This window comes from Colletotrichum higginsianum, chromosome 8 (assembly GCF_001672515.1).
Source record: "Colletotrichum higginsianum IMI 349063 chromosome 8, whole genome shotgun sequence".
NCBI lineage: Eukaryota > Fungi > Ascomycota > Sordariomycetes > Glomerellales > Glomerellaceae > Colletotrichum > Colletotrichum higginsianum.
This window is the reverse complement of record NC_030960.1, coordinates 1,407,989-1,425,117: the sequence shown is the minus strand read 5'-3', so window position 1 is coordinate 1,425,117 and position 17,129 is coordinate 1,407,989. Positions and strand designations below refer to the sequence as shown.

At 55.5% G+C, this 17,129-nt stretch overlaps 7 protein-coding genes across 7 annotated transcripts; 4 read left to right on the top strand and 3 right to left on the bottom strand.

The window, feature by feature from the left end:
* Positions 1–1,776: 1,776 nt before the first annotated feature.
* On the top strand, positions 1,777–5,954 carry CH63R_11393 (Mutanase; the record flags this gene model as incomplete). The annotated part of the gene is given in 10 exon segments (XM_018306367.1): positions 1,777–1,857; positions 1,936–2,547; positions 2,572–2,829; positions 2,845–3,879; positions 3,941–4,176; positions 4,235–4,473; positions 4,527–4,929; positions 4,986–5,082; positions 5,148–5,522; positions 5,586–5,954. 10 exon segments carry the CDS (start codon positions 1,777–1,779, stop codon positions 5,952–5,954), a joined length of 3,705 nt encoding a protein of 1,234 aa, XP_018153208.1.
* A 396-nt stretch (positions 5,955–6,350) lies between these two features.
* CH63R_11392 (uncharacterized protein) lies at positions 6,351–7,217 on the bottom strand (the record flags this gene model as incomplete). Its single annotated transcript, XM_018306366.1, has 1 exon — positions 6,351–7,217. One exon carries the CDS (start codon positions 7,215–7,217, stop codon positions 6,351–6,353), a length of 867 nt encoding a protein of 288 aa, XP_018153207.1.
* Positions 7,218–7,914: 697 nt separating this feature from the next.
* Positions 7,915–9,573, bottom strand: CH63R_11391 (MFS alpha-glucoside transporter; the record flags this gene model as incomplete). The annotated part of the gene is made up of 1 exon (XM_018306365.1): positions 7,915–9,573. The coding sequence occupies one exon, from the start codon at positions 9,571–9,573 to the stop codon at positions 7,915–7,917; it is 1,659 nt and encodes a 552-aa protein (XP_018153206.1).
* Positions 9,574–10,290: 717 nt separating this feature from the next.
* CH63R_11390 (AflYd/sugR/sugar regulator) lies at positions 10,291–12,063 on the top strand (the record flags this gene model as incomplete). The annotated part of the gene is made up of 3 exons (XM_018306364.1): positions 10,291–11,180; positions 11,255–11,723; positions 11,803–12,063. 3 exons carry the CDS (start codon positions 10,291–10,293, stop codon positions 12,061–12,063), a joined length of 1,620 nt encoding a protein of 539 aa, XP_018153205.1.
* Positions 12,064–12,460: 397 nt separating this feature from the next.
* On the bottom strand, positions 12,461–14,519 carry CH63R_11389 (High-affinity nicotinic acid transporter; the record flags this gene model as incomplete). Its single annotated transcript, XM_018306363.1, has 11 exons — positions 12,461–12,679; positions 12,734–12,760; positions 12,844–12,902; positions 12,958–13,019; positions 13,074–13,225; positions 13,300–13,559; positions 13,625–13,691; positions 13,742–13,794; positions 13,852–13,903; positions 13,958–14,118; positions 14,174–14,519. The coding sequence occupies 11 exons, from the start codon at positions 14,517–14,519 to the stop codon at positions 12,461–12,463; spliced, it is 1,458 nt and encodes a 485-aa protein (XP_018153204.1).
* Positions 14,520–14,618: 99 nt separating this feature from the next.
* Positions 14,619–14,893, top strand: CH63R_11388 (uncharacterized protein; the record flags this gene model as incomplete). Its single annotated transcript, XM_018306362.1, has 2 exons — positions 14,619–14,772; positions 14,838–14,893. 2 exons carry the CDS (start codon positions 14,619–14,621, stop codon positions 14,891–14,893), a joined length of 210 nt encoding a protein of 69 aa, XP_018153203.1.
* A 613-nt stretch (positions 14,894–15,506) lies between these two features.
* Positions 15,507–17,049, top strand: CH63R_11387 (2OG-Fe(II) oxygenase superfamily protein; the record flags this gene model as incomplete). The annotated part of the gene is made up of 5 exons (XM_018306361.1): positions 15,507–15,593; positions 15,677–15,859; positions 15,937–16,104; positions 16,169–16,312; positions 16,396–17,049. 5 exons carry the CDS (start codon positions 15,507–15,509, stop codon positions 17,047–17,049), a joined length of 1,236 nt encoding a protein of 411 aa, XP_018153202.1.
* Positions 17,050–17,129: the final 80 nt, after the last annotated feature.

The following is a 17,129-nucleotide window of genomic DNA, read 5'->3' as shown; positions in this document are numbered from 1 at the left end:
TGATGGCCATGATCAATTGGTAACGGGGAGACTTGACACCGACTTGAGGATTCGAGCGCTCGTAGAGTGTGTAAAGGACTTCCCGCACCTGGCCTTGAGGGTTAAGGCTGCTTCAAGAAGCCCTTCAGTTAACTCGGGGTTCAATGCAGAAAGTAAAGAAACGGATCTATCATACTCCCTGGTCTTCGTCCTAGTGGAACCCCTTTTGGCCAAGTGCTGCGATTATGGGTTGGCCCAGCGCCATATCCGTGTTTCCATACTTGACCTCATGACCTCCTTCAGCGGTTGCATAACGTTGGTGCTGTGCCGCTCGCTAGCGCCAAATGGACCCTGAAGAGCCAAGAACATATGCTGTGCTGGACCATTGATAATCTCCTGATCCCCGCTTGGTCAGGGGTGAGGAAAAATTCAACCTCGACTGCGTTTTGACTCGTGCTGTTGTTTAGGAATGGATCTCTTCTGCAACATGCTGTTGGAGAAGCCTGTTGGACAAAGAAACAAGAGCGTTGTTCTTCAACACCATGTAAGCTCCGCGGGGAAGCCGCATCAAGGTTTGTGGGGCTCTGAACAATGCGAGCTAAACGCGAACAGAGCCAGGCCGAGATCCGATCCGAGTTGGTGAAATTGGACGTGTGTGTGGACTCATCACGATGGCATTTGTCGTCCGAGCCACTCACTGCCTGGTAACCCGGCCAGCTGCTTCTCCTGCAGGTACGATGCGTGCGAAGTCGTGCCTACCCAGGGTGAGCAAGCTACCTAGGTACCTACCTAGATAGTTACGACAGATCCCGATCCGGAAGGAGCCGTCCAAGTACCCACCCCGGCCCCCCCGAGGTTCCTGGCACGTCTCGGCCTTTGTGGAGCGAGATGGTTTTGATTTTGATTGCACCCCATCGCGAACCAACGGACCAACAGACCAACAGGCACCATTGTCAACTCGAATACCGCTTACAACGATAAATCACCAACCCCGAACCAACAGAAACGAGCTGTCGTCGAAATGAGCCCATGCGTCTCTCAGGTGTGTCAACCTGCTAATATTTGCGTTCAGTCCAGGCGGGTAAGGCAGCTAGGGTCCCCCTCATCGGCGAGCTGCAGGGACTTGCGGAGCAGCTCGCTTCACCGTCTCATCTTTCTCCCCTTTTCCGACCTCTACTTACGCATGCAGGGCCACAACCAACCAAAACGACAATACCTACGAGATACCACCACCAGCAGTGGGCATGGATACCTCGGCCTCTGGTGGAAATATTGAGCATCGGGCCCCTACAAGTCCTTTTTTCGGAGTCCCAAGACACGATTGAATACGGGAAAAAGGCCTGATGGACTTTTGGCAAGCTGAAATTCAAGTCGGAAAGCTCAGGGGCTGGACTCGTTGAACTTCGAAAGACTCGAATTAGGCCCGAACGGTCGTTGCGGTCCGGACCTGCATATGGCCAACAAATCGCTCACCAGGAAGCCGCTCTGACTCGCAAGAAAGATGCGGATCAGAAATCCATCCATGTCATTCACAGCGTATGCGTTTCTCGGCCCAGTGCGAGGTTGTTGGACAACGTCTTGCACGGGTAGCCGAGATGGACCAGACGACCATGTTGGAGATTCCATGAACGGCGATAACTATTCGACCAACCGCTTCATTTGCACTTTGGCCAAGTGTGCTTCGATTCCTGTTCTCACTCTCTATGGTCTCCTGCGCTTGACCTGCATACACATTCCGGTTTCTGTCCTCTCTCTTACTTCAGTCTCCTGCAACTGGATTGTACCCTATCAAGTACCATGAGGTTGATACTTCTTCTCTTAACCGTCTCGTTTTGGATCGAAAATGCCTTCAGTCGGGCTGTCTTTGCCCATTTTATGGTAAGTTCGCCATCTTCAAGTTGGCATAGCATCAAGGCAGTTCCGTGGTTGTCTGACATTTTCTACCTGCCACCGTAGGTCGGAAACACAGAGAACTACTCAGCGTCCGACTGGATTGACGACATCACGCTGGCCCAAGAGGCTCACATCGATGCTTTTGCCCTCAACATGGCCAAGGGAGAGCCGATGAACGAGAAGGCTATATCAAGCGTGTTCTCACACGCTGAGACCTTAGGCTTCACGCTCTTCTTCTCTTTTGACTACGCTGGTCGCGGCCCGTACTCTAAGGCTGAAGTTCTTGGATGGATCAACAAGTATGCCTCCAGCAGCGCCTATTTCCGACACAACGGGCAACCTCTTGTCTCCACCTTTGAAGGTCCTGAGCAGGCCGAGGATTGGATCGAAATCAAAGCCCAGACAGGCTGCTTCTTTGTCCCCGACTGGTCATCATTAGGTGCTGGGCCTGCTATTCGGGCCGCTGGAGGCGTGGCTGACGGTCTGTTCAGCTGGGCTGGTTGGCCTTGGGGCTCCCAGGACATGGATACCTACGTCAATACTTCTTACATGGATGCATTAGGCACCAAACCTTACATGATGCCTGTATCACCGTGGTTTTATACTAATTTGCCTGGCTACAGTAAGAATTGGTTGTGGCGTGGCGACCATCTTTGGTACGATCGTTGGGTTCAGGTCAATGTCTTATTGCCTGAATAGGTCCAGATCATCTCTTGGAACGACTATGGCGAAAGTCACCACATCAGTCCAATTCGAGATCATGCACTAGTTGCCTTTGACACTGGCAAGGCCCCTTACAGATACTCACTTGATCACCACGGTTGGCGTACCTTTCTGCCATACTCTATCGACTGGTACAAGAACAGTAAGGCGACAATTACTATGGAAGGTGTTTCTTTTTGGTACCGTCCTACTCCTAAGGCTGCCTGCAATACAGGCGGGACAACAGGCAATACCGTCTCCTAACTCCAGGTGGAGTTCCAACTATACGACATTATTGAGGACTCTGTCTTCTACACTGTACTCTTGACATCTGCTGCAACTGTCAAGGTTACTATTGGAGGTGTTGAGGCTAACGGTCAGTGGAGAGACCTGGCTGACGGTGAGGTTGGCCTTTGGCATGGCAGCTCGCCGTTCAAGGGCCGGACAGGCGATGTCAAAATCACTGTCTGGCGTAAGGACGTTCTTATTGCCGAATTGACTGGTCCGGCAATCAAGAATGACTGTCCTAATAACGGCATGACAGGCTTTGACGCGTGGGCTGGAGGGCGCTTGACCTCAAAGGCCTCAAGGCCTATGAACAGCCCGTCCTTGACAGACGAGGTTTGTATTAGGGGCACTGGGGCTGAAGGTTTTGACGTTCTCTGCGGCGCTACATGCTTCTTAGGATACTGTCCTAAGAGTGCGTGTGTCTGCAAAGCGCTAGGAGCCCAGAGAACGCTACCAAAGCAGGTGCCTGGCAAGCACTATCCGGCTGAAGGGCTGAATTCAAACTACATAGGACTCTGCGACTACGCCTGCCTCTATGGTGCCTGCTTCTCAAGCTACTGCAGCAAAGACCAGCATCCTCTCATCGAACCTACCGTTTCCCCCTTCAGACCGCCCTCATGTATCTCCGGTACTGGGGATGGGCCCTGGGAGGCGCTTTGCAGCTTCACCTGTCGTCACGGTTTCTGCCCTATTGTTAGGTGCAAGTGCAACGCTCTGGGTCCACTCGATCTCTTGAATCCGACTTCTCAAGAAACGAAGGTTGCAAGCCGCATCGGCGAAGACCACGGACTTTGCGCCTTCTCCTGCGCTAGAGGTTTCTGCCCTTTGAGTGCCTGCTCCAGCGGCAACGACCCGCAGGAGCAGACCGATCCGGTTGAAAGCCTCGAGATTCCTCACCTGGACCAAGACTGCATGCGCTTTACCGATTGTGTTGATTTGGACAATCCGCAGGCATCTTCATGCGGAAGTGGCTACCGGCGCCAGGGTCATGACAGGGCAGGCTGCCCGGGCAAGTCTGTGAGTGTAACAGTTGCATACCCTGCATTCATGAATCTTCTCTCATACTGACATTGAACAGGCCCGGCCTATTTGTTGTAAGGACTCGTCAGTGCTTCCCGACTCGTGTACCTGGAGAGGTAGCGGAGGAGACTGCAATGGTCAGTGTCACGAAGGCGAGGTAACGCTATTCGAGTCAAACAAGGGTGGTTCTCCAGGCGAGAGCGGTGATGGCCAGTGTAGCCGTGGAAAAAAGGTCTTTTGCTGTAACCTGAAGACGTTTGAATCCCTAACTAGCCAATGTCGCTGGTCCCCATGGTATGTCGCCCCTAGATGACAGGATACTCACAACCTCCGCTAACCTCATCTATCACAGCGGCTCTGGCTGCGACGCAGATGAGTTGGTGGTTGCCTCAGCATATGCATTGAAGGAGTACTGCTCAAACGACTTTTTGAACAAGAAGGTGGGACAGAAGTACTGCTGCAAAACGGAGAAGCCGCCTTTGGACAACTGCCACTGGGTCGGCCAGGGAGACTGCGAGGACAACAACTGCAACAATAAGGAGGTGGCTTTGAGAACCAACCCCAGCGGTGCCAATTCCAACGAATGTTTCTGTGAGTAATGGACGGATCGTCGCACAAAGTGATCGCGCTGATAAATGTTTCAGGGTCGAGAAAGAAGTCGCTGTGTTGCACGCCCAATGACAACATCATTGAATCCGGAACGGCATATGACTTCTATTCCGAGCTTTGCGTTGAGGGAGATCACCGTGAAATCTGCGAGCCAGACGAGTATGCTTCAAATGAGCTCGAAGAGGAAGCATGCCCAGATGACGGAAAAACCGAGCTTCGTCGGAATTCATTTGATGCTACCTACTCCTTCGAGGGGGCTCTATCCATCGAAGAAAGAGCACTTATCCTAGAAAAACGAGGCAGAAGGGAGGTCAAGGTACTTTGGACGCTTGCCTCCGGCGTCGATCTTACTTTGAGCGTCATTGCCAGATCCTATCCTACCATAAGCTATCTTTTCAGGTCAAGGAGAGGTGCCCAACCATCGAACCGCCTTTTCCGGTATTTACAATTTTGTCTCTTTTCTTCCAATGAAAACCATGTTGACGCAAACACAGGATGGTCACTGCTGGTTTGACACCAGATGTTGTCACCGAAGATCGTGGTTCTTCTCAAAGATCACTCGCTGGCTACGAGACAGAGCATAATCCAGATGTAAGTGGTTGTTGACGAACCTTCTACGACGCTCATCAATCCGCTGACAGATTGTTGACGGATAGTTACAAATTGCTCGCGACTTTTTGCGTACAGCTGGCACTGGCATTTTGCCTAACAGCCAGCCCACCAGAAACAATGCGCGCATTGACCCAGAAGAGATCGTCAGGATCTGGCGTTCCGATTCACTCCACATTGAGTTTCCCAGATCGGGGAACAGCAGATGCCTCAGTACCCCAAACGACTACTTCATGGACCAACTTGGATCGTCAGGGAACGTACTTCCCTTGGTGGCCACGGACAAAAGACTGAATGCAGCCAAGGCTCGAATCTTCGGAAGCCTCAAAGTCATTGCTGATGACAGGTTTGCTAGGATGACCAGGGATATGTTTGCTGGCAATATGTCAGCAACAACCGCGTTATTTGGAGAGCTTCGAAGCGTAAGTTTTCGTAACCTCGAGGATAAGCTCTTGGCTGACACTACTTCTCTCCCTCTCACATAGATTATTGGCGTGTTTAACTATCTTAACCACGAAGACCTTCAACCTGTACTGAGGCGAAACCGATTAGCATTGCGAGAGGCGACTAGATTTCTCAGTCGGACGATCCCCTCCTTCGCTCCACTGGCGGATATCTACGAGCAGTTTGAGCCTCTCTGGTACGAAGATGCGGCCATCAGAAGCCGTCGTCAGCTAGAACAGCGGCTGAACGAAATCGAAGAGCGGCTTGATGGGTTGATAGCAATTGGTGCAGCGCCGACAAATGCAGTCACGATCAGATCCTACGTATTGACGTTGAGGAGGCATTTACCAGAAATCAGAGCACCACCACCAGTATCCCCTCAACCGCGAGAAGGCCTCAATGCGGAGTAGTAGCCAATAAGAACAGGCTTATGTCACTTCCTAATGGTTTCCAGTAAATGCATTGGCTCTTAGGGCCATCAGACCTGAGGCTGTAGCAGTTTTAGTGGCCTCTCATAGCACTCTTAGGTGTCTTGATGTACTGCGGAGAAAGGTGGAATTTTATATGGAGATTGAGGCCTTCTTGCGGTTGAGGGGATAGTCTAACAAGCAAAAGCCAACGGTCTGCTAAGTAACCATCTGGTACGCAGGATATGAAAGAAATATACGCGACCTACGTCATTTAATTCGAAGGTGTCTCTACCGCACGGTAAGAGATACTATTTTCTTTGCATTTTCTCTTCCTCCTTTGACTTGTGGTTGCGTCGAAAAAACTGGAGCGGCAGAATCTACGAAATCCAACTTCGGCTACTCCGGCATCCACTCATCGCCAATGGGGCTGATGGCGGGCGGCCTCGCGTAATCCCAAGGTTGATCCTCATCCCAACTGGCAGAGACATCGCTGTAAGCGGCCACCATAGAAAGTGCCCTCTTGTAGAACCATCCAACGTAGTGCTTGCTGCTACCCTCGATCCGCGGATGTCCCCATTGCTTCTTAGGAACGCCTTTCAGACTACGCGTCCAGAGGCGGTCGACGACAACAAGTACCATCGGTGGCCGCCAGTGTATCATGATCGGATCTTGCGCAAAGGGTTCTCCCTCAGACTTCTGGAAGGCTTCAAGGGTGTCGAGGCACTTCTGATCGATGTACAGACAGTACCTAAAGAGGGTGATCATTTGGAGGCTGGTGGGTTGTAGGCCTGCCTCGGCGACCTGCTCCGAGACCCAGTCGTTGAAGTGTTTTCTGACATTTGCCTTGGAGGCGTTGTTTAGGGTGTCGCGATCCTCGATGATGACCCAATCGAGGTATTGCTCGAGGAGTTCGGCCCGACCAGCGTGCACCAGCTCGTCGTGGACGTTCTTCTTAAGTTGTTCGATGTAGCGGTTCCATAGATCATCGTCGCCGTATGCGCAGCGATACACGACGAAACCCCAACGGTGATAGCGCGTCCAGATCATTGACCGGAAGAGTCCACAGAGGTTGTCATGTAGGTGGTTATGTAAGACTAACTGTTGCGGCAAATCGGCGAGCGTCCGGGCGCCTGAGGTGTCTACCATCGGAGAACGACGATGTGCGAGGTAACTGAACGATGGCGAGTTTGATGAACCCAAAGAGAGAAGTCCAAGGTGGATCGGGGTGAAGGCTGACGGAGGGCGGCATGAAGATAGCCTCATGGTGAGCGAAGGGTGCCGGATAGGGAGGGATAGCAGCCTTGCTCTTAGTAGACCACTCATGACTGCGGCTGAGGAGTTACCAAGAATTTGTTTTTTTTTCCCCTTGTGGAAGAGAATGGGCAAACGGAGAGGACAAACAGATTCACACAGATCAGATGGCAACGGGTCAGATGCCCGATTGATAGATACTGTTTATATACATAAATACATACATTATGCAACAACTCCAGAGGCGGCCGACCGACCACTCGCTTGCAGGCGTTTCTCCATAAGCCTGTCACAGGTCGTCGGTCCGGGGTAGTGTGACCCAGTAAGTCATTCAACACGGCTAGCCTTGGGTTTCGACACAGGGGCCAGGAAGGCTCCACAGAGTCGAGCTCCACCATTGGCCGGCTGGTCTTGCCAGGACTGCCACACTCTTTTGGACCATTACCAATAGAGAATACAATATGGCCAAAGCCAAGCGCGACGACTCCCACCAACAAGCAATTCAACGTCTAAAGTAGAAGGACGGTGGGTTTGACCTTGGGGTTTGTGTGGGGGGGCTCTCTACTGAAAATCATAATTAGATACTGAAACGCAATTAGTACACAGCGTGAATTCCAACCACCCTGGTGATGCTCACTGTCCGTCCAACATCAGACTCGTATTGCCTCGATGCTTCTTTGTCCCTAATGAGCTCTGCTTACCGGCTCGTTCAGCGGTTCTCAAGAATATCCACAGTAGGCGTCTCGTTCTTCTCTGTTCCCGTTGAAAAGACCTCCACCGTGGTCGAGGAGAAGTTGCGCGCGCTGACGCCCTGCTCAAAGAGCATTTCCAACTCGGCCGGCGAGCGGCCCTTGGGCTCGGGTAGACAGAAGTAAGCCCACGCGAGCTCCAGGAAGCAGAGCCCGGCCCAGATGAAGCCGCCCTTGCCCCTGAGGTTCCAGGCGCCTGGGTTCAGGATGGGCGGGTTGAGGAAGTTGGCGCCGATACTGACGAGGAGGTAGGCGTTGCGGGCGACGGCGACCGTCTTGATGCGCAGCCGGGTGGACGGGATCTCGGCGACGAGGCAGTAGCACACGGGGCCGACCGTCATATCGTACGTCACGACGAACAGCATCAGCAGCGCGCCCGACGCCCAGCCCAGGCCGGCCCGCGGCGCCGGGACGCCCATGCCGCCGACCGTCACCAGGATGACGAACATGACGGAGAGGCCGGCGACGTACAGCGTGCGGCGCCCGACGTGGGGCAGCAGGAACCAAGAGAGCAAGGTGCCAACGATGGCCATGGCGCTGGTGCCGAGGCCAAAGTTGAACGAGTTGTCCGGGTCGAAGCCGGCCTGCTGCAGGAAGTAGATGACGTTGCCCCCGAACCAGATGCCGCAGAGCACCTGGCCGGCCCACGTGCCGCAGGCGATGAGCGTGCGGCGCAGGTTCGTCCCCCGGAAGCAGTCGGCGTACGACGTGCCCTCCTGGTTCAGCCGCTCCATCTCGTTGGTGTGCACGATCATGGCCACGTTGACGTCGAGCTGGGCGTCGGAGACGGCGGCGCTCGCCAGGCGCCGCAGCGCCCTGCGGGCTTCCGTCAGCCGGCCCTTCCGGACGAGCCAGGTCGGGCTCTCCGGGGCGAGGGCGACGCCGACGAGGATGGGCACGGGGAACGCCCATTGCAGGGCGTAGGGGATGCGCCAGGCCCAGTCGTCCGGCCGGGAGAGCAGGGCGCGGAGCACGCCCGTGCTGATGAACTGGCCGATGACCCAGCACATGTTGGTGTACGTCGTCATGATGGGCCGGAGGGCGAGGGGCGTCACGTCGGCGGCGTAGGTGGTCGTCAGGGTCTGGAAGGCGCCCCAGGGCAGGCCGCAGAGGATGCCGCCGGCGAGGAGGTGGCCGACGTGGCGCGCGAAGAAGAAGAGGAAGACGAAGGCGATGTTGAGCAGCAGGGCGCCGAGGAAAGTCTTCCTGTAGCCGTACCGCTCGGCGAGGAGGCCGCCGAAGAAGAGCCCGATCATCTGGCCGACCTGGGTCCCGTTCTGCAGGCCGGACTGCCAGGTCGACGTGAGCTGATAGTCGCCGTTGGCAAGACGCACGCCAAAACGCCTGCGGAACTGCGGGAGGCCGTAGAAGTTGCCGATGAGGGAGGTGTCGTAGGCCTCCATCACGATGCAGAGCGAGAGCACCATGGAGAAGCCCACGGCCTTGGGATACTCCCGGAGCGACTGGAGGACTCCTGCGTTCTTCTGGTCGTCGGTGGCCGCCTGGGCGTCGTAGGCAACGTGTTCCATCTTCATCAGCTCGGGGACGGTCTGGCTCTCGACGGTCGAAACCGGGTCGGCCGACTTGGAGTCGCCTTTCGTCGGTGGAGTTTCATTCATGGCACCAAAGCTGGGGGGGAGGTATGGGGAATGATATAGGGAAGGCTGGGGGGGATGCGGGTGAGGTGCATTGATGCTTCCACGGAGGAGCAGAACGGCATATATACATCTGCGTTTGTATTTCCCAGGGCTTCTCGAGACACCGTCCCCCGATGATGTTGACAGCTTTGATCGTAAGCGGTATGGGTCTCTCTTCTTGAAGAAGATTTAGTTGGTGGTCAGTGCCAGATGCCCACGCGAGTCGTCGAGTATCTCTTCCGCCAGTACACCCTTGCGCATGATGGCTGCGTTAAAAACATTCGATTCGTCACCCAGGCCACGAGGAGCTTTGCCGCTATGGGTCCTAGTTCCGGGGAACAAGTGGATATGCGGGTAGATCGGGCGTTCGATGGGGAGGGGGATTTAGTCAACGAATTTAAGCGGAGCGGTCGAGACCGCCTCGTTCGGGGTATTTCTCGTGGAAACCGGGAGCATAGACTTTCAGTCTAGTTCGTGGGCAGAATATCGTGGACATGGACGCGCAGTCGTCCGTTAGCTTGATAGACATGATACGACGACGCAGTGTCCCCGCCTCCACACTCTTCGGTTGATATATTCGGATCAACCCCGTCTCTATCCCACCCCCCTGGACACCCGTTGCTTCATCGTGTGACTCCTCACCAGCGTGCTACGCCCATCCCCTCTCTCGGCCCTCTCTCGGCCACGGCTACAGCGAGAATGGAGAAGAAAAAGACGCGGATGAGCAACCCCTGTGACGGCTGCTCCCTGCGGCGGGTACGTTGCAGCGGCGGCCGTCCATGTGGAGAGTGCCGGAAACGCTCTCTGGATTGCACCTTTATGCGAGTTCCTCGAAAAAGGGGACCCAAGGGACCGCGTGTGAGCACATCCAACAGAGTCGCGCAGTACCAGGAACAGATCCGTCAAGACCAAGCATCTGACCCCGGCCCCGAGAGCCCGGACACGGGGCTGGGCCGCTCACCGCAATCGCCGGTCTCGAACTTCGCCGACGAACAGATCCGCCAGCGTCGACCGCCGTCCCATTCGAGTATGGACGACGGCGCCTTGGACCCCTTGTTGAATGGCTTCGACCCCGGATGCCCCCAGCTGCCGCTGTGGCTCTACATCGAATACCTGGAAAAGTTCAGGGACAGCCTCACTCCCGTCTGGCCCATCGTCGACATCGACTCCCTCGTGGGGCGGCTCAAAAAGCAGTCCCCGGACGACTACGAGGCCTTCGCCCTGGCGGGCGCCGTATGCGCAACCGTCATCGCCCAGCTCCGCCTCTCCCAGCTCCGCCTCCCCAAGCAGCAGAGGTCCACGTCGGACATCAGCGTTGTCGCCGAGACCTTTGCGCGGCACGCGCAGCACCTGCGCGACCAGCACAGCTACCGCGAGAGCGAGTCGACCGACTCCCTCCTCACGGCCTTCTTCCTGCACGTCTACTTCGCCAACACGGAGAGGATCCGGGCCGGCGCGATGTACCTGCACGAGGCGATCGCCCAGCTGTCTCTGCAGAGGCTGCACCAGCCCGAGACGTTCGACCACCTCCCGGAGGAGCAGAGGGAGTTGATGCTGCGGATATTCTGGCTCGTTTTTGTCACTGAAAGGTGGGCGGTGTTTTCTCATGCTTGTCTGTCACGGATTTGCTTTCCGCGGCTAACACACTTGCACTGCTCGACAGAACATTCTGTGTTCAAAACGGCTTCCCGACTTGCCTCTCCCCCATACGAGCGTGGCCTTCCGAGAGGTATCAAGTATTCGGCCTGGGCGGTTTGGACCCGTCCTTTCAGCTGCTCTCCCGGCTGTTCACCCTGCTCGACGACAACCTGCTGATGCCAGGAGAGAGGCTGGTCCCAAAGTCCGGCCCTCGCACCCCGGGCAGCCTGTACCAAGGGTTGTCGACCATGGCCGAAGGCCCCGTGTCGGTAATCGGGCCCACGCTCCCGGAGATACAGCGAGTCAACGTCACCATCACGTGGCACTGGATCCGGATCCTATGGTGGCAGTACGCCCTGCAGCACTGTCGCATGTCGAGCAGCATGGATGACACCATGCTGTCGATGCTGGGGCCCGCCTCGGTTGCCCATCAGACCGTGCAACTATTTGCGTCAGTGTCTCATCAGGCGATCCGGACGCATGGATATGGGATGGTGAGTGCATGTAGCCCAAAGGCCTATTAAACAAAAATCTGCTTGAAATGGCTGACGAACACCTTTCACGCCGGCACAGGAGCTCAAGATCTTTCGGATTGCGGATTCCTTGGTGGACCTGCTGGCATGCAACCCGCGGCTTCTCAGCTCCGGGAGCGGTATGCTCCTGGGGGCGAGAGACACCTTGCACGCTCTCGAAAATGCCCTGGTTCTGGTGGGAGGCAAAGGATCTCTGTTCTACAAGAAGCTTCAGCTTTGCATGGCCGAAGTCCGGCTCCCGGTGGCTGACGTCCGAGCCTTGCCTTATGAACGAGAGATTACTTTGGAAGACGAGGCGTAGCGTCAGACTTGCTCGGTAAATATGATACGAATGCCTCGCTGCTTATGGTGATCGATAGCAGCATCATTATGGCACTGATGATTGCGGCAGAAAGGGGAGCATTTCTGGTTTTCTTCTTCTTTTTGGCCATCAGATGCCTAGCTCTCGATAATATCCATGACTATGACGTTTTGTTGATCGGTTGAATCTGATGTATCGTATCGCATATGCCGAAGAATACAAGCGAATAAATTCAGCAGGCCCCGAAACAAAATCAAGAGTGCCAGGACGAGCGGGACTTGCAGACGGCGTACGACGTCGGATACAAAACTCGTTCAGGTAGCCAACGAAACGAGCTGAACCAAGACCTGAACTCAAGGGTACAGTATTTATCATCTATAAGAACATAACTTATCAATCAACCTTTGGATTCCCGTCCCTCCTCTCCTATGTTGACCCCGGTTTCTGTGTCCGACCCTCCCGTCCCGCTCCCCTGGACTCCGTCGGCGCGATCCTGCCGGGCAACGAGGAACCAAGCGCTGGAGACGGCCAGCAGCGTCCCGCAGAGCAGCCCGATGGAGCAAGAGTAGCTCACGCGATAAGTCGGTCCGAACTTTGGTTGGTATATCTGGGGGCCCTATTGTAGCACGTCAGCGAGTCTTACCCATCCATTAGGGCTTGCGTAACATACTACAATGCCCATGAGTTGGCATGAGGCCTATGGATCGATTATGGTTAGCTCCCTCTTCGCGATCTCGACTGATTGAAATACATTTAAAAAAGTAGCAATCGTTGTCTTACGTTCGTGAGTCCAATGGCAAGGCCAGCAGTTGTCGTTCCCTTTGCTGCTCTGATACGCTCTAGGGTGTGATTTCATTAGCCGCAGCGGTGCTAATGTCAGCCTGTGCTGCTTACCCGGCCAAATGATGGCAAAGAAACTCTGCGATGCGGCTGTTGCAATCATGACAAAGACGTATCTAGGCCGGAGTGAGTCAGCCGTAAACCTCGGATTCAAGACTCGGGAGGCATACTTCGCGATGGGGTGCTTGACAGTGATGAGAAGCACGTAGCAAACGATCTGGGCGGCTTCCAGGCCCAGTCCAGCGACCCACGGGCTCAGCCTCCGGGTGTGGACGAGGAATGCGAGCGATAGAAGGATGACAAAAACGAGAGTGAAGGGCGGCTGTCACAGGGTTCAGTTAGTCCCCCTCTTCCCAGGAGAGGCAAGCGTTCACTCGCTTCAGAACTAAAACTCACCATCGTCATGACCTGCGAGATTGCCGTGTTGGAGATGCCCAGCTCGTAGATGACTGTCGGCAAGACAAAAGAGATGCCCCATCCACCGATGCCATGCGTGATCCAGATCATCAGGAACGGGATGAAGGTCGGGTTACGGAAGAGCTCCTTGACCTGCTGGAGGTTGAAGGTCTTGGCGTTCATATTGGGGGCTTGCTCCGGGAGATCGGCCATGACAGCGTCCCGTTCGGACTCTGTGAGAAACGTGACTGTCTCAGGGTCTAGTAGCTCGTCAGCTCAGGCTAAGCTATCCAGAGCGATGTAAGGAAGTGGCGTGGTAACGAACAGTTGGGCAGGAAGAAGAATGTGTAGATTCCACACAGGATTGCCGGAATGCCTTCGAGGATGAACAACTTGGGACAAGGTCAGTAGGTGCTGCCGTTAGAGGTGAAAGCTGACGAACCCATCTCCAGCCAGCAAGACCTCCGACGCCATTCATGAAGGAAATGGCATATGCTGTTATTGATGATCAGCGGATGTTCAGACTCTCCAGAGGCCATCGGCGCGCCCTACCAAGCAGGCCACTAATCGTGCCCGAAAACATGCCACAAGCATAGAAGAAGCCCTGGGCGGTTGTCAGAGACGGCGTGGCTCGCAATCGGTTTTACGACTCGCTTACGATTCTGAGCGGAAGCTTCTGGGTCGGATACCAGAAGCTGAGATGGTACAAAACGCCCGGGTAGAAGCCCGCCTCGGCGAGGCCTAGAAAGAAGCGGCACGCAAGTATCCCGGCATAGTTCTGGGTCGCGCCCTGGCACATGGAGATGATGCCCTTGATGACTGGTGAGCGAGCGGCAGCGGGAACGAGAATTCTGAGCGGCAGTCCGGAACGCACGTACCCAGGTGATCATGATGCGGCTCATCCAGACCGAGGGCGAGAACCTCTTGAGCGCCAGCGTCGCCAGCGGCTCGAAGAACATGTAGGGGTAGTAGAAGATGCTCAGAGCCCAGGCCCACTGCGAGCTGGAGAGGTCCCCGAGCTGTCTGCGGATGCCGGTGCCCTGTTCGAGGTTGACGATGGCGGCGTTGCTGATGTTGCTGACGTGGATGCGCATGATGAGGTAGACGAAGGAGTACCACACGAGCAGCCGTTTGTCGACCTTTCGGTGAGCCGTCTTCAGCAGCGGCTTCTCTTCCACGAGCGAGGACATGGCGCCCGGTGATGTTGTCCGATGGCCCATGATGAGGTTGGCATACGTCGTTGGCTTGTTGCTCTGGGACACGTCAACTTGGGATGTACTACAACCAGCGAGAAACTTTTGTAGAGTAACAAATAAGCCATGAACGGTCTCACAAGCAGCCTGTTCCCTGAGAACGTTGAGTGCGTGCCGATTACGCAGGTCCCAAGCCAGCGATCGCGCTGCAAGAAGCACGCCTTACGGCGGGGCGATGTGCACAGCAGCATCGGCAACACAACTCACAGAGAGAAGAGAGGTATGAACATACACATGCATGTCTTTCTACAACGCTGCATGAGGATCTTTCTAGCTAGTTTTCAGTCTACATGCGAGCCGAAGAAGAGAATTCTTCAGGACCTATTACGAGCAAGACGTAGCCAGGGGATAGACATTGCCAAAAAGGCATCGGGAAGCAAAACATCAAAAGCTAGGCGCGTCCTATGCATCTGTCGAGACTCGAACTCGAGTCCCCAGCTATCTTTTCCTCGGAAATGGAAGGCTGGGATGATAACCCCTACACTACAGATGCGCCAACTCGAACAGAAGCGAGTGGGGAGATGTTGTGGGTCGGGGTCTGAGTTGAATATCTTCCATGTCTGATTGAACCTAACGATGTTCGAGTGGGTGTCTCTCAGATTGATCACTAAAGAGCCAAGTGATGGAGGCATCGATTGAAGAGGGTCGGTTCCACACGCAGGTGAACTCGCTCCAGTGGTCGATAGGGTAAAGAGCATTGCAAGCTTCTGAAGAACCAAAGCCTCACGCCACGCCCTCGTCCAAGATGGCATCCGTTTTGGGGTCAGTACCGATAATCCGATATCGCAGGGTTCCCAAGTACCATGGGATTAAGCCATTCATGGTACATCAACGATGTGGGGAGCGGCGCGGCTTGCGGCTCGCGAAATAGCAATGCGAGTTACTCATTGGAAGCTCGCACCGCGCTCACACCATCCATGACCGCAGTGCCAATGTTCCTCATTCCGTCGATTGATGGCGTGCTCGAGGCCCGGCGATCCTCCGACGCGGCAGAGTAATCCCGGCGCGGGGGCAGCCGACGGCCTGACATCAGATGGAGGGGTATTTATGAAAGGTAATTCGGACGTCACGGATAAACAGCCCAGCTTGAATTGCTAGGATAAACTGAAACCATCGCGGACCAGGACCCCGACCCCATCTCCATCATGCCGTCGGCCGTTTCTCCAGAGGCGCCTCCCCTGCCCAAGTGGCAACGTCCGGAAAATACAAAGTACGAGCTCCCGTGGGCAGACATCGCCGTGATAGACATCAGCAAGTTCGACCAGCCGGGCGGGAAGAAGCAGCTGGCTGAAGACCTCCGTCAAGCCGTAAGCCGAACTCCTCCCTGTTGTGCTGAGACGCCGGTCGTGCTACAGACTGACAAGAGATCCTACCCCTCCCTCAGGTTCATGAGACAGGCTTCTTTGGTCTCATCAACACCGGCTTCACGCCGGAGGAGGTACAGCGACAGTATGACATTGGACAAGGCTTCTTCCGTCTTCCCGTGGAGGACAAGGCGAGGCCGGGCAACACGTGCGACTTTGCCAAGGGCAACTACTTTGGGTACAGATCGGTAGGGGTTACCTATGACCCATGCTGTGTCCCGAGTTCATCTCATGTCTGACCAGACTGCTTAGGCGCATGATAAGAAGATGCAAGGGACCGACGTTCTCAACAATGTTGAGTCCGTGAACATCGCCAAGTTCATTCCAAAGTACCAGGACGAGCCATTCCATCCCTTCTTTGAGCCGTTCCGCGCCGAGATTGAGGATTTCTCAAGAGTAGGTCTCACTCGAACTATAACTTGCAAGAAGAAGCTCTTGGACAAAATCCCATCGCTCACACATCACACACACGCCAACAGCGCTCCCTCGAGCTCGCCAGCAAGGTCTTCACCCTCTTCTCCATCATCCTCGAGCTGCCGGAAGACTACTTCTCCTCGCGCCACGCCTACGGGTCCCCGAGCGAGGACCACCTCCGGTACATGCGCTACCACCCGCGGGCCCTCGCCGACGACCTCAAGGTCGCAAACACCTGGTCGCGCGCGCACACCGACTTCGGCTCCCTGACGCTCCTCTGGAGCCAGGACGTCGCCGGCCTGCAGATCAAGACGGCCGAAACGGGCGAGTGGCGCCACGTGCCGCCCGTCGACGACGACGGCACCGGCGTCGTCTGCAACGTCGGCGACACGCTCGAATTCTGGTCCGCGGGCTACCTCAAGTCGACGACGCACCGCGTCGTGCGGCCGCCCGAGGACCAGGCCCACCTGCTCCGCCAGGGCCTGTTCTACTTCGTGCGGCCCGGCGACGACGTCGACATCAAGCCGGCGCCGTCGCCGCTGCTGAGGCGGCTCGGCCTGGTGCGGGAGGACGCCGCCGGCGACGAGGCGCCGCCGGTCAGGGGCCTGCAGTACGTGCGGGAGCGGGTGAGGGACTACCACGACCACAACGACTACGCGGACAAGAAGGGCCAGAAGTTCAGGGTCGGCAACCTGGAGATTGAAGACGAGGCCGTTTGAAAAAAGAAAAGAAAAAATGGAAAACACACAAAACACGTGGAACGAGTAAGTTTGTGTTGCCTGTGGAAATTGTGGCAATT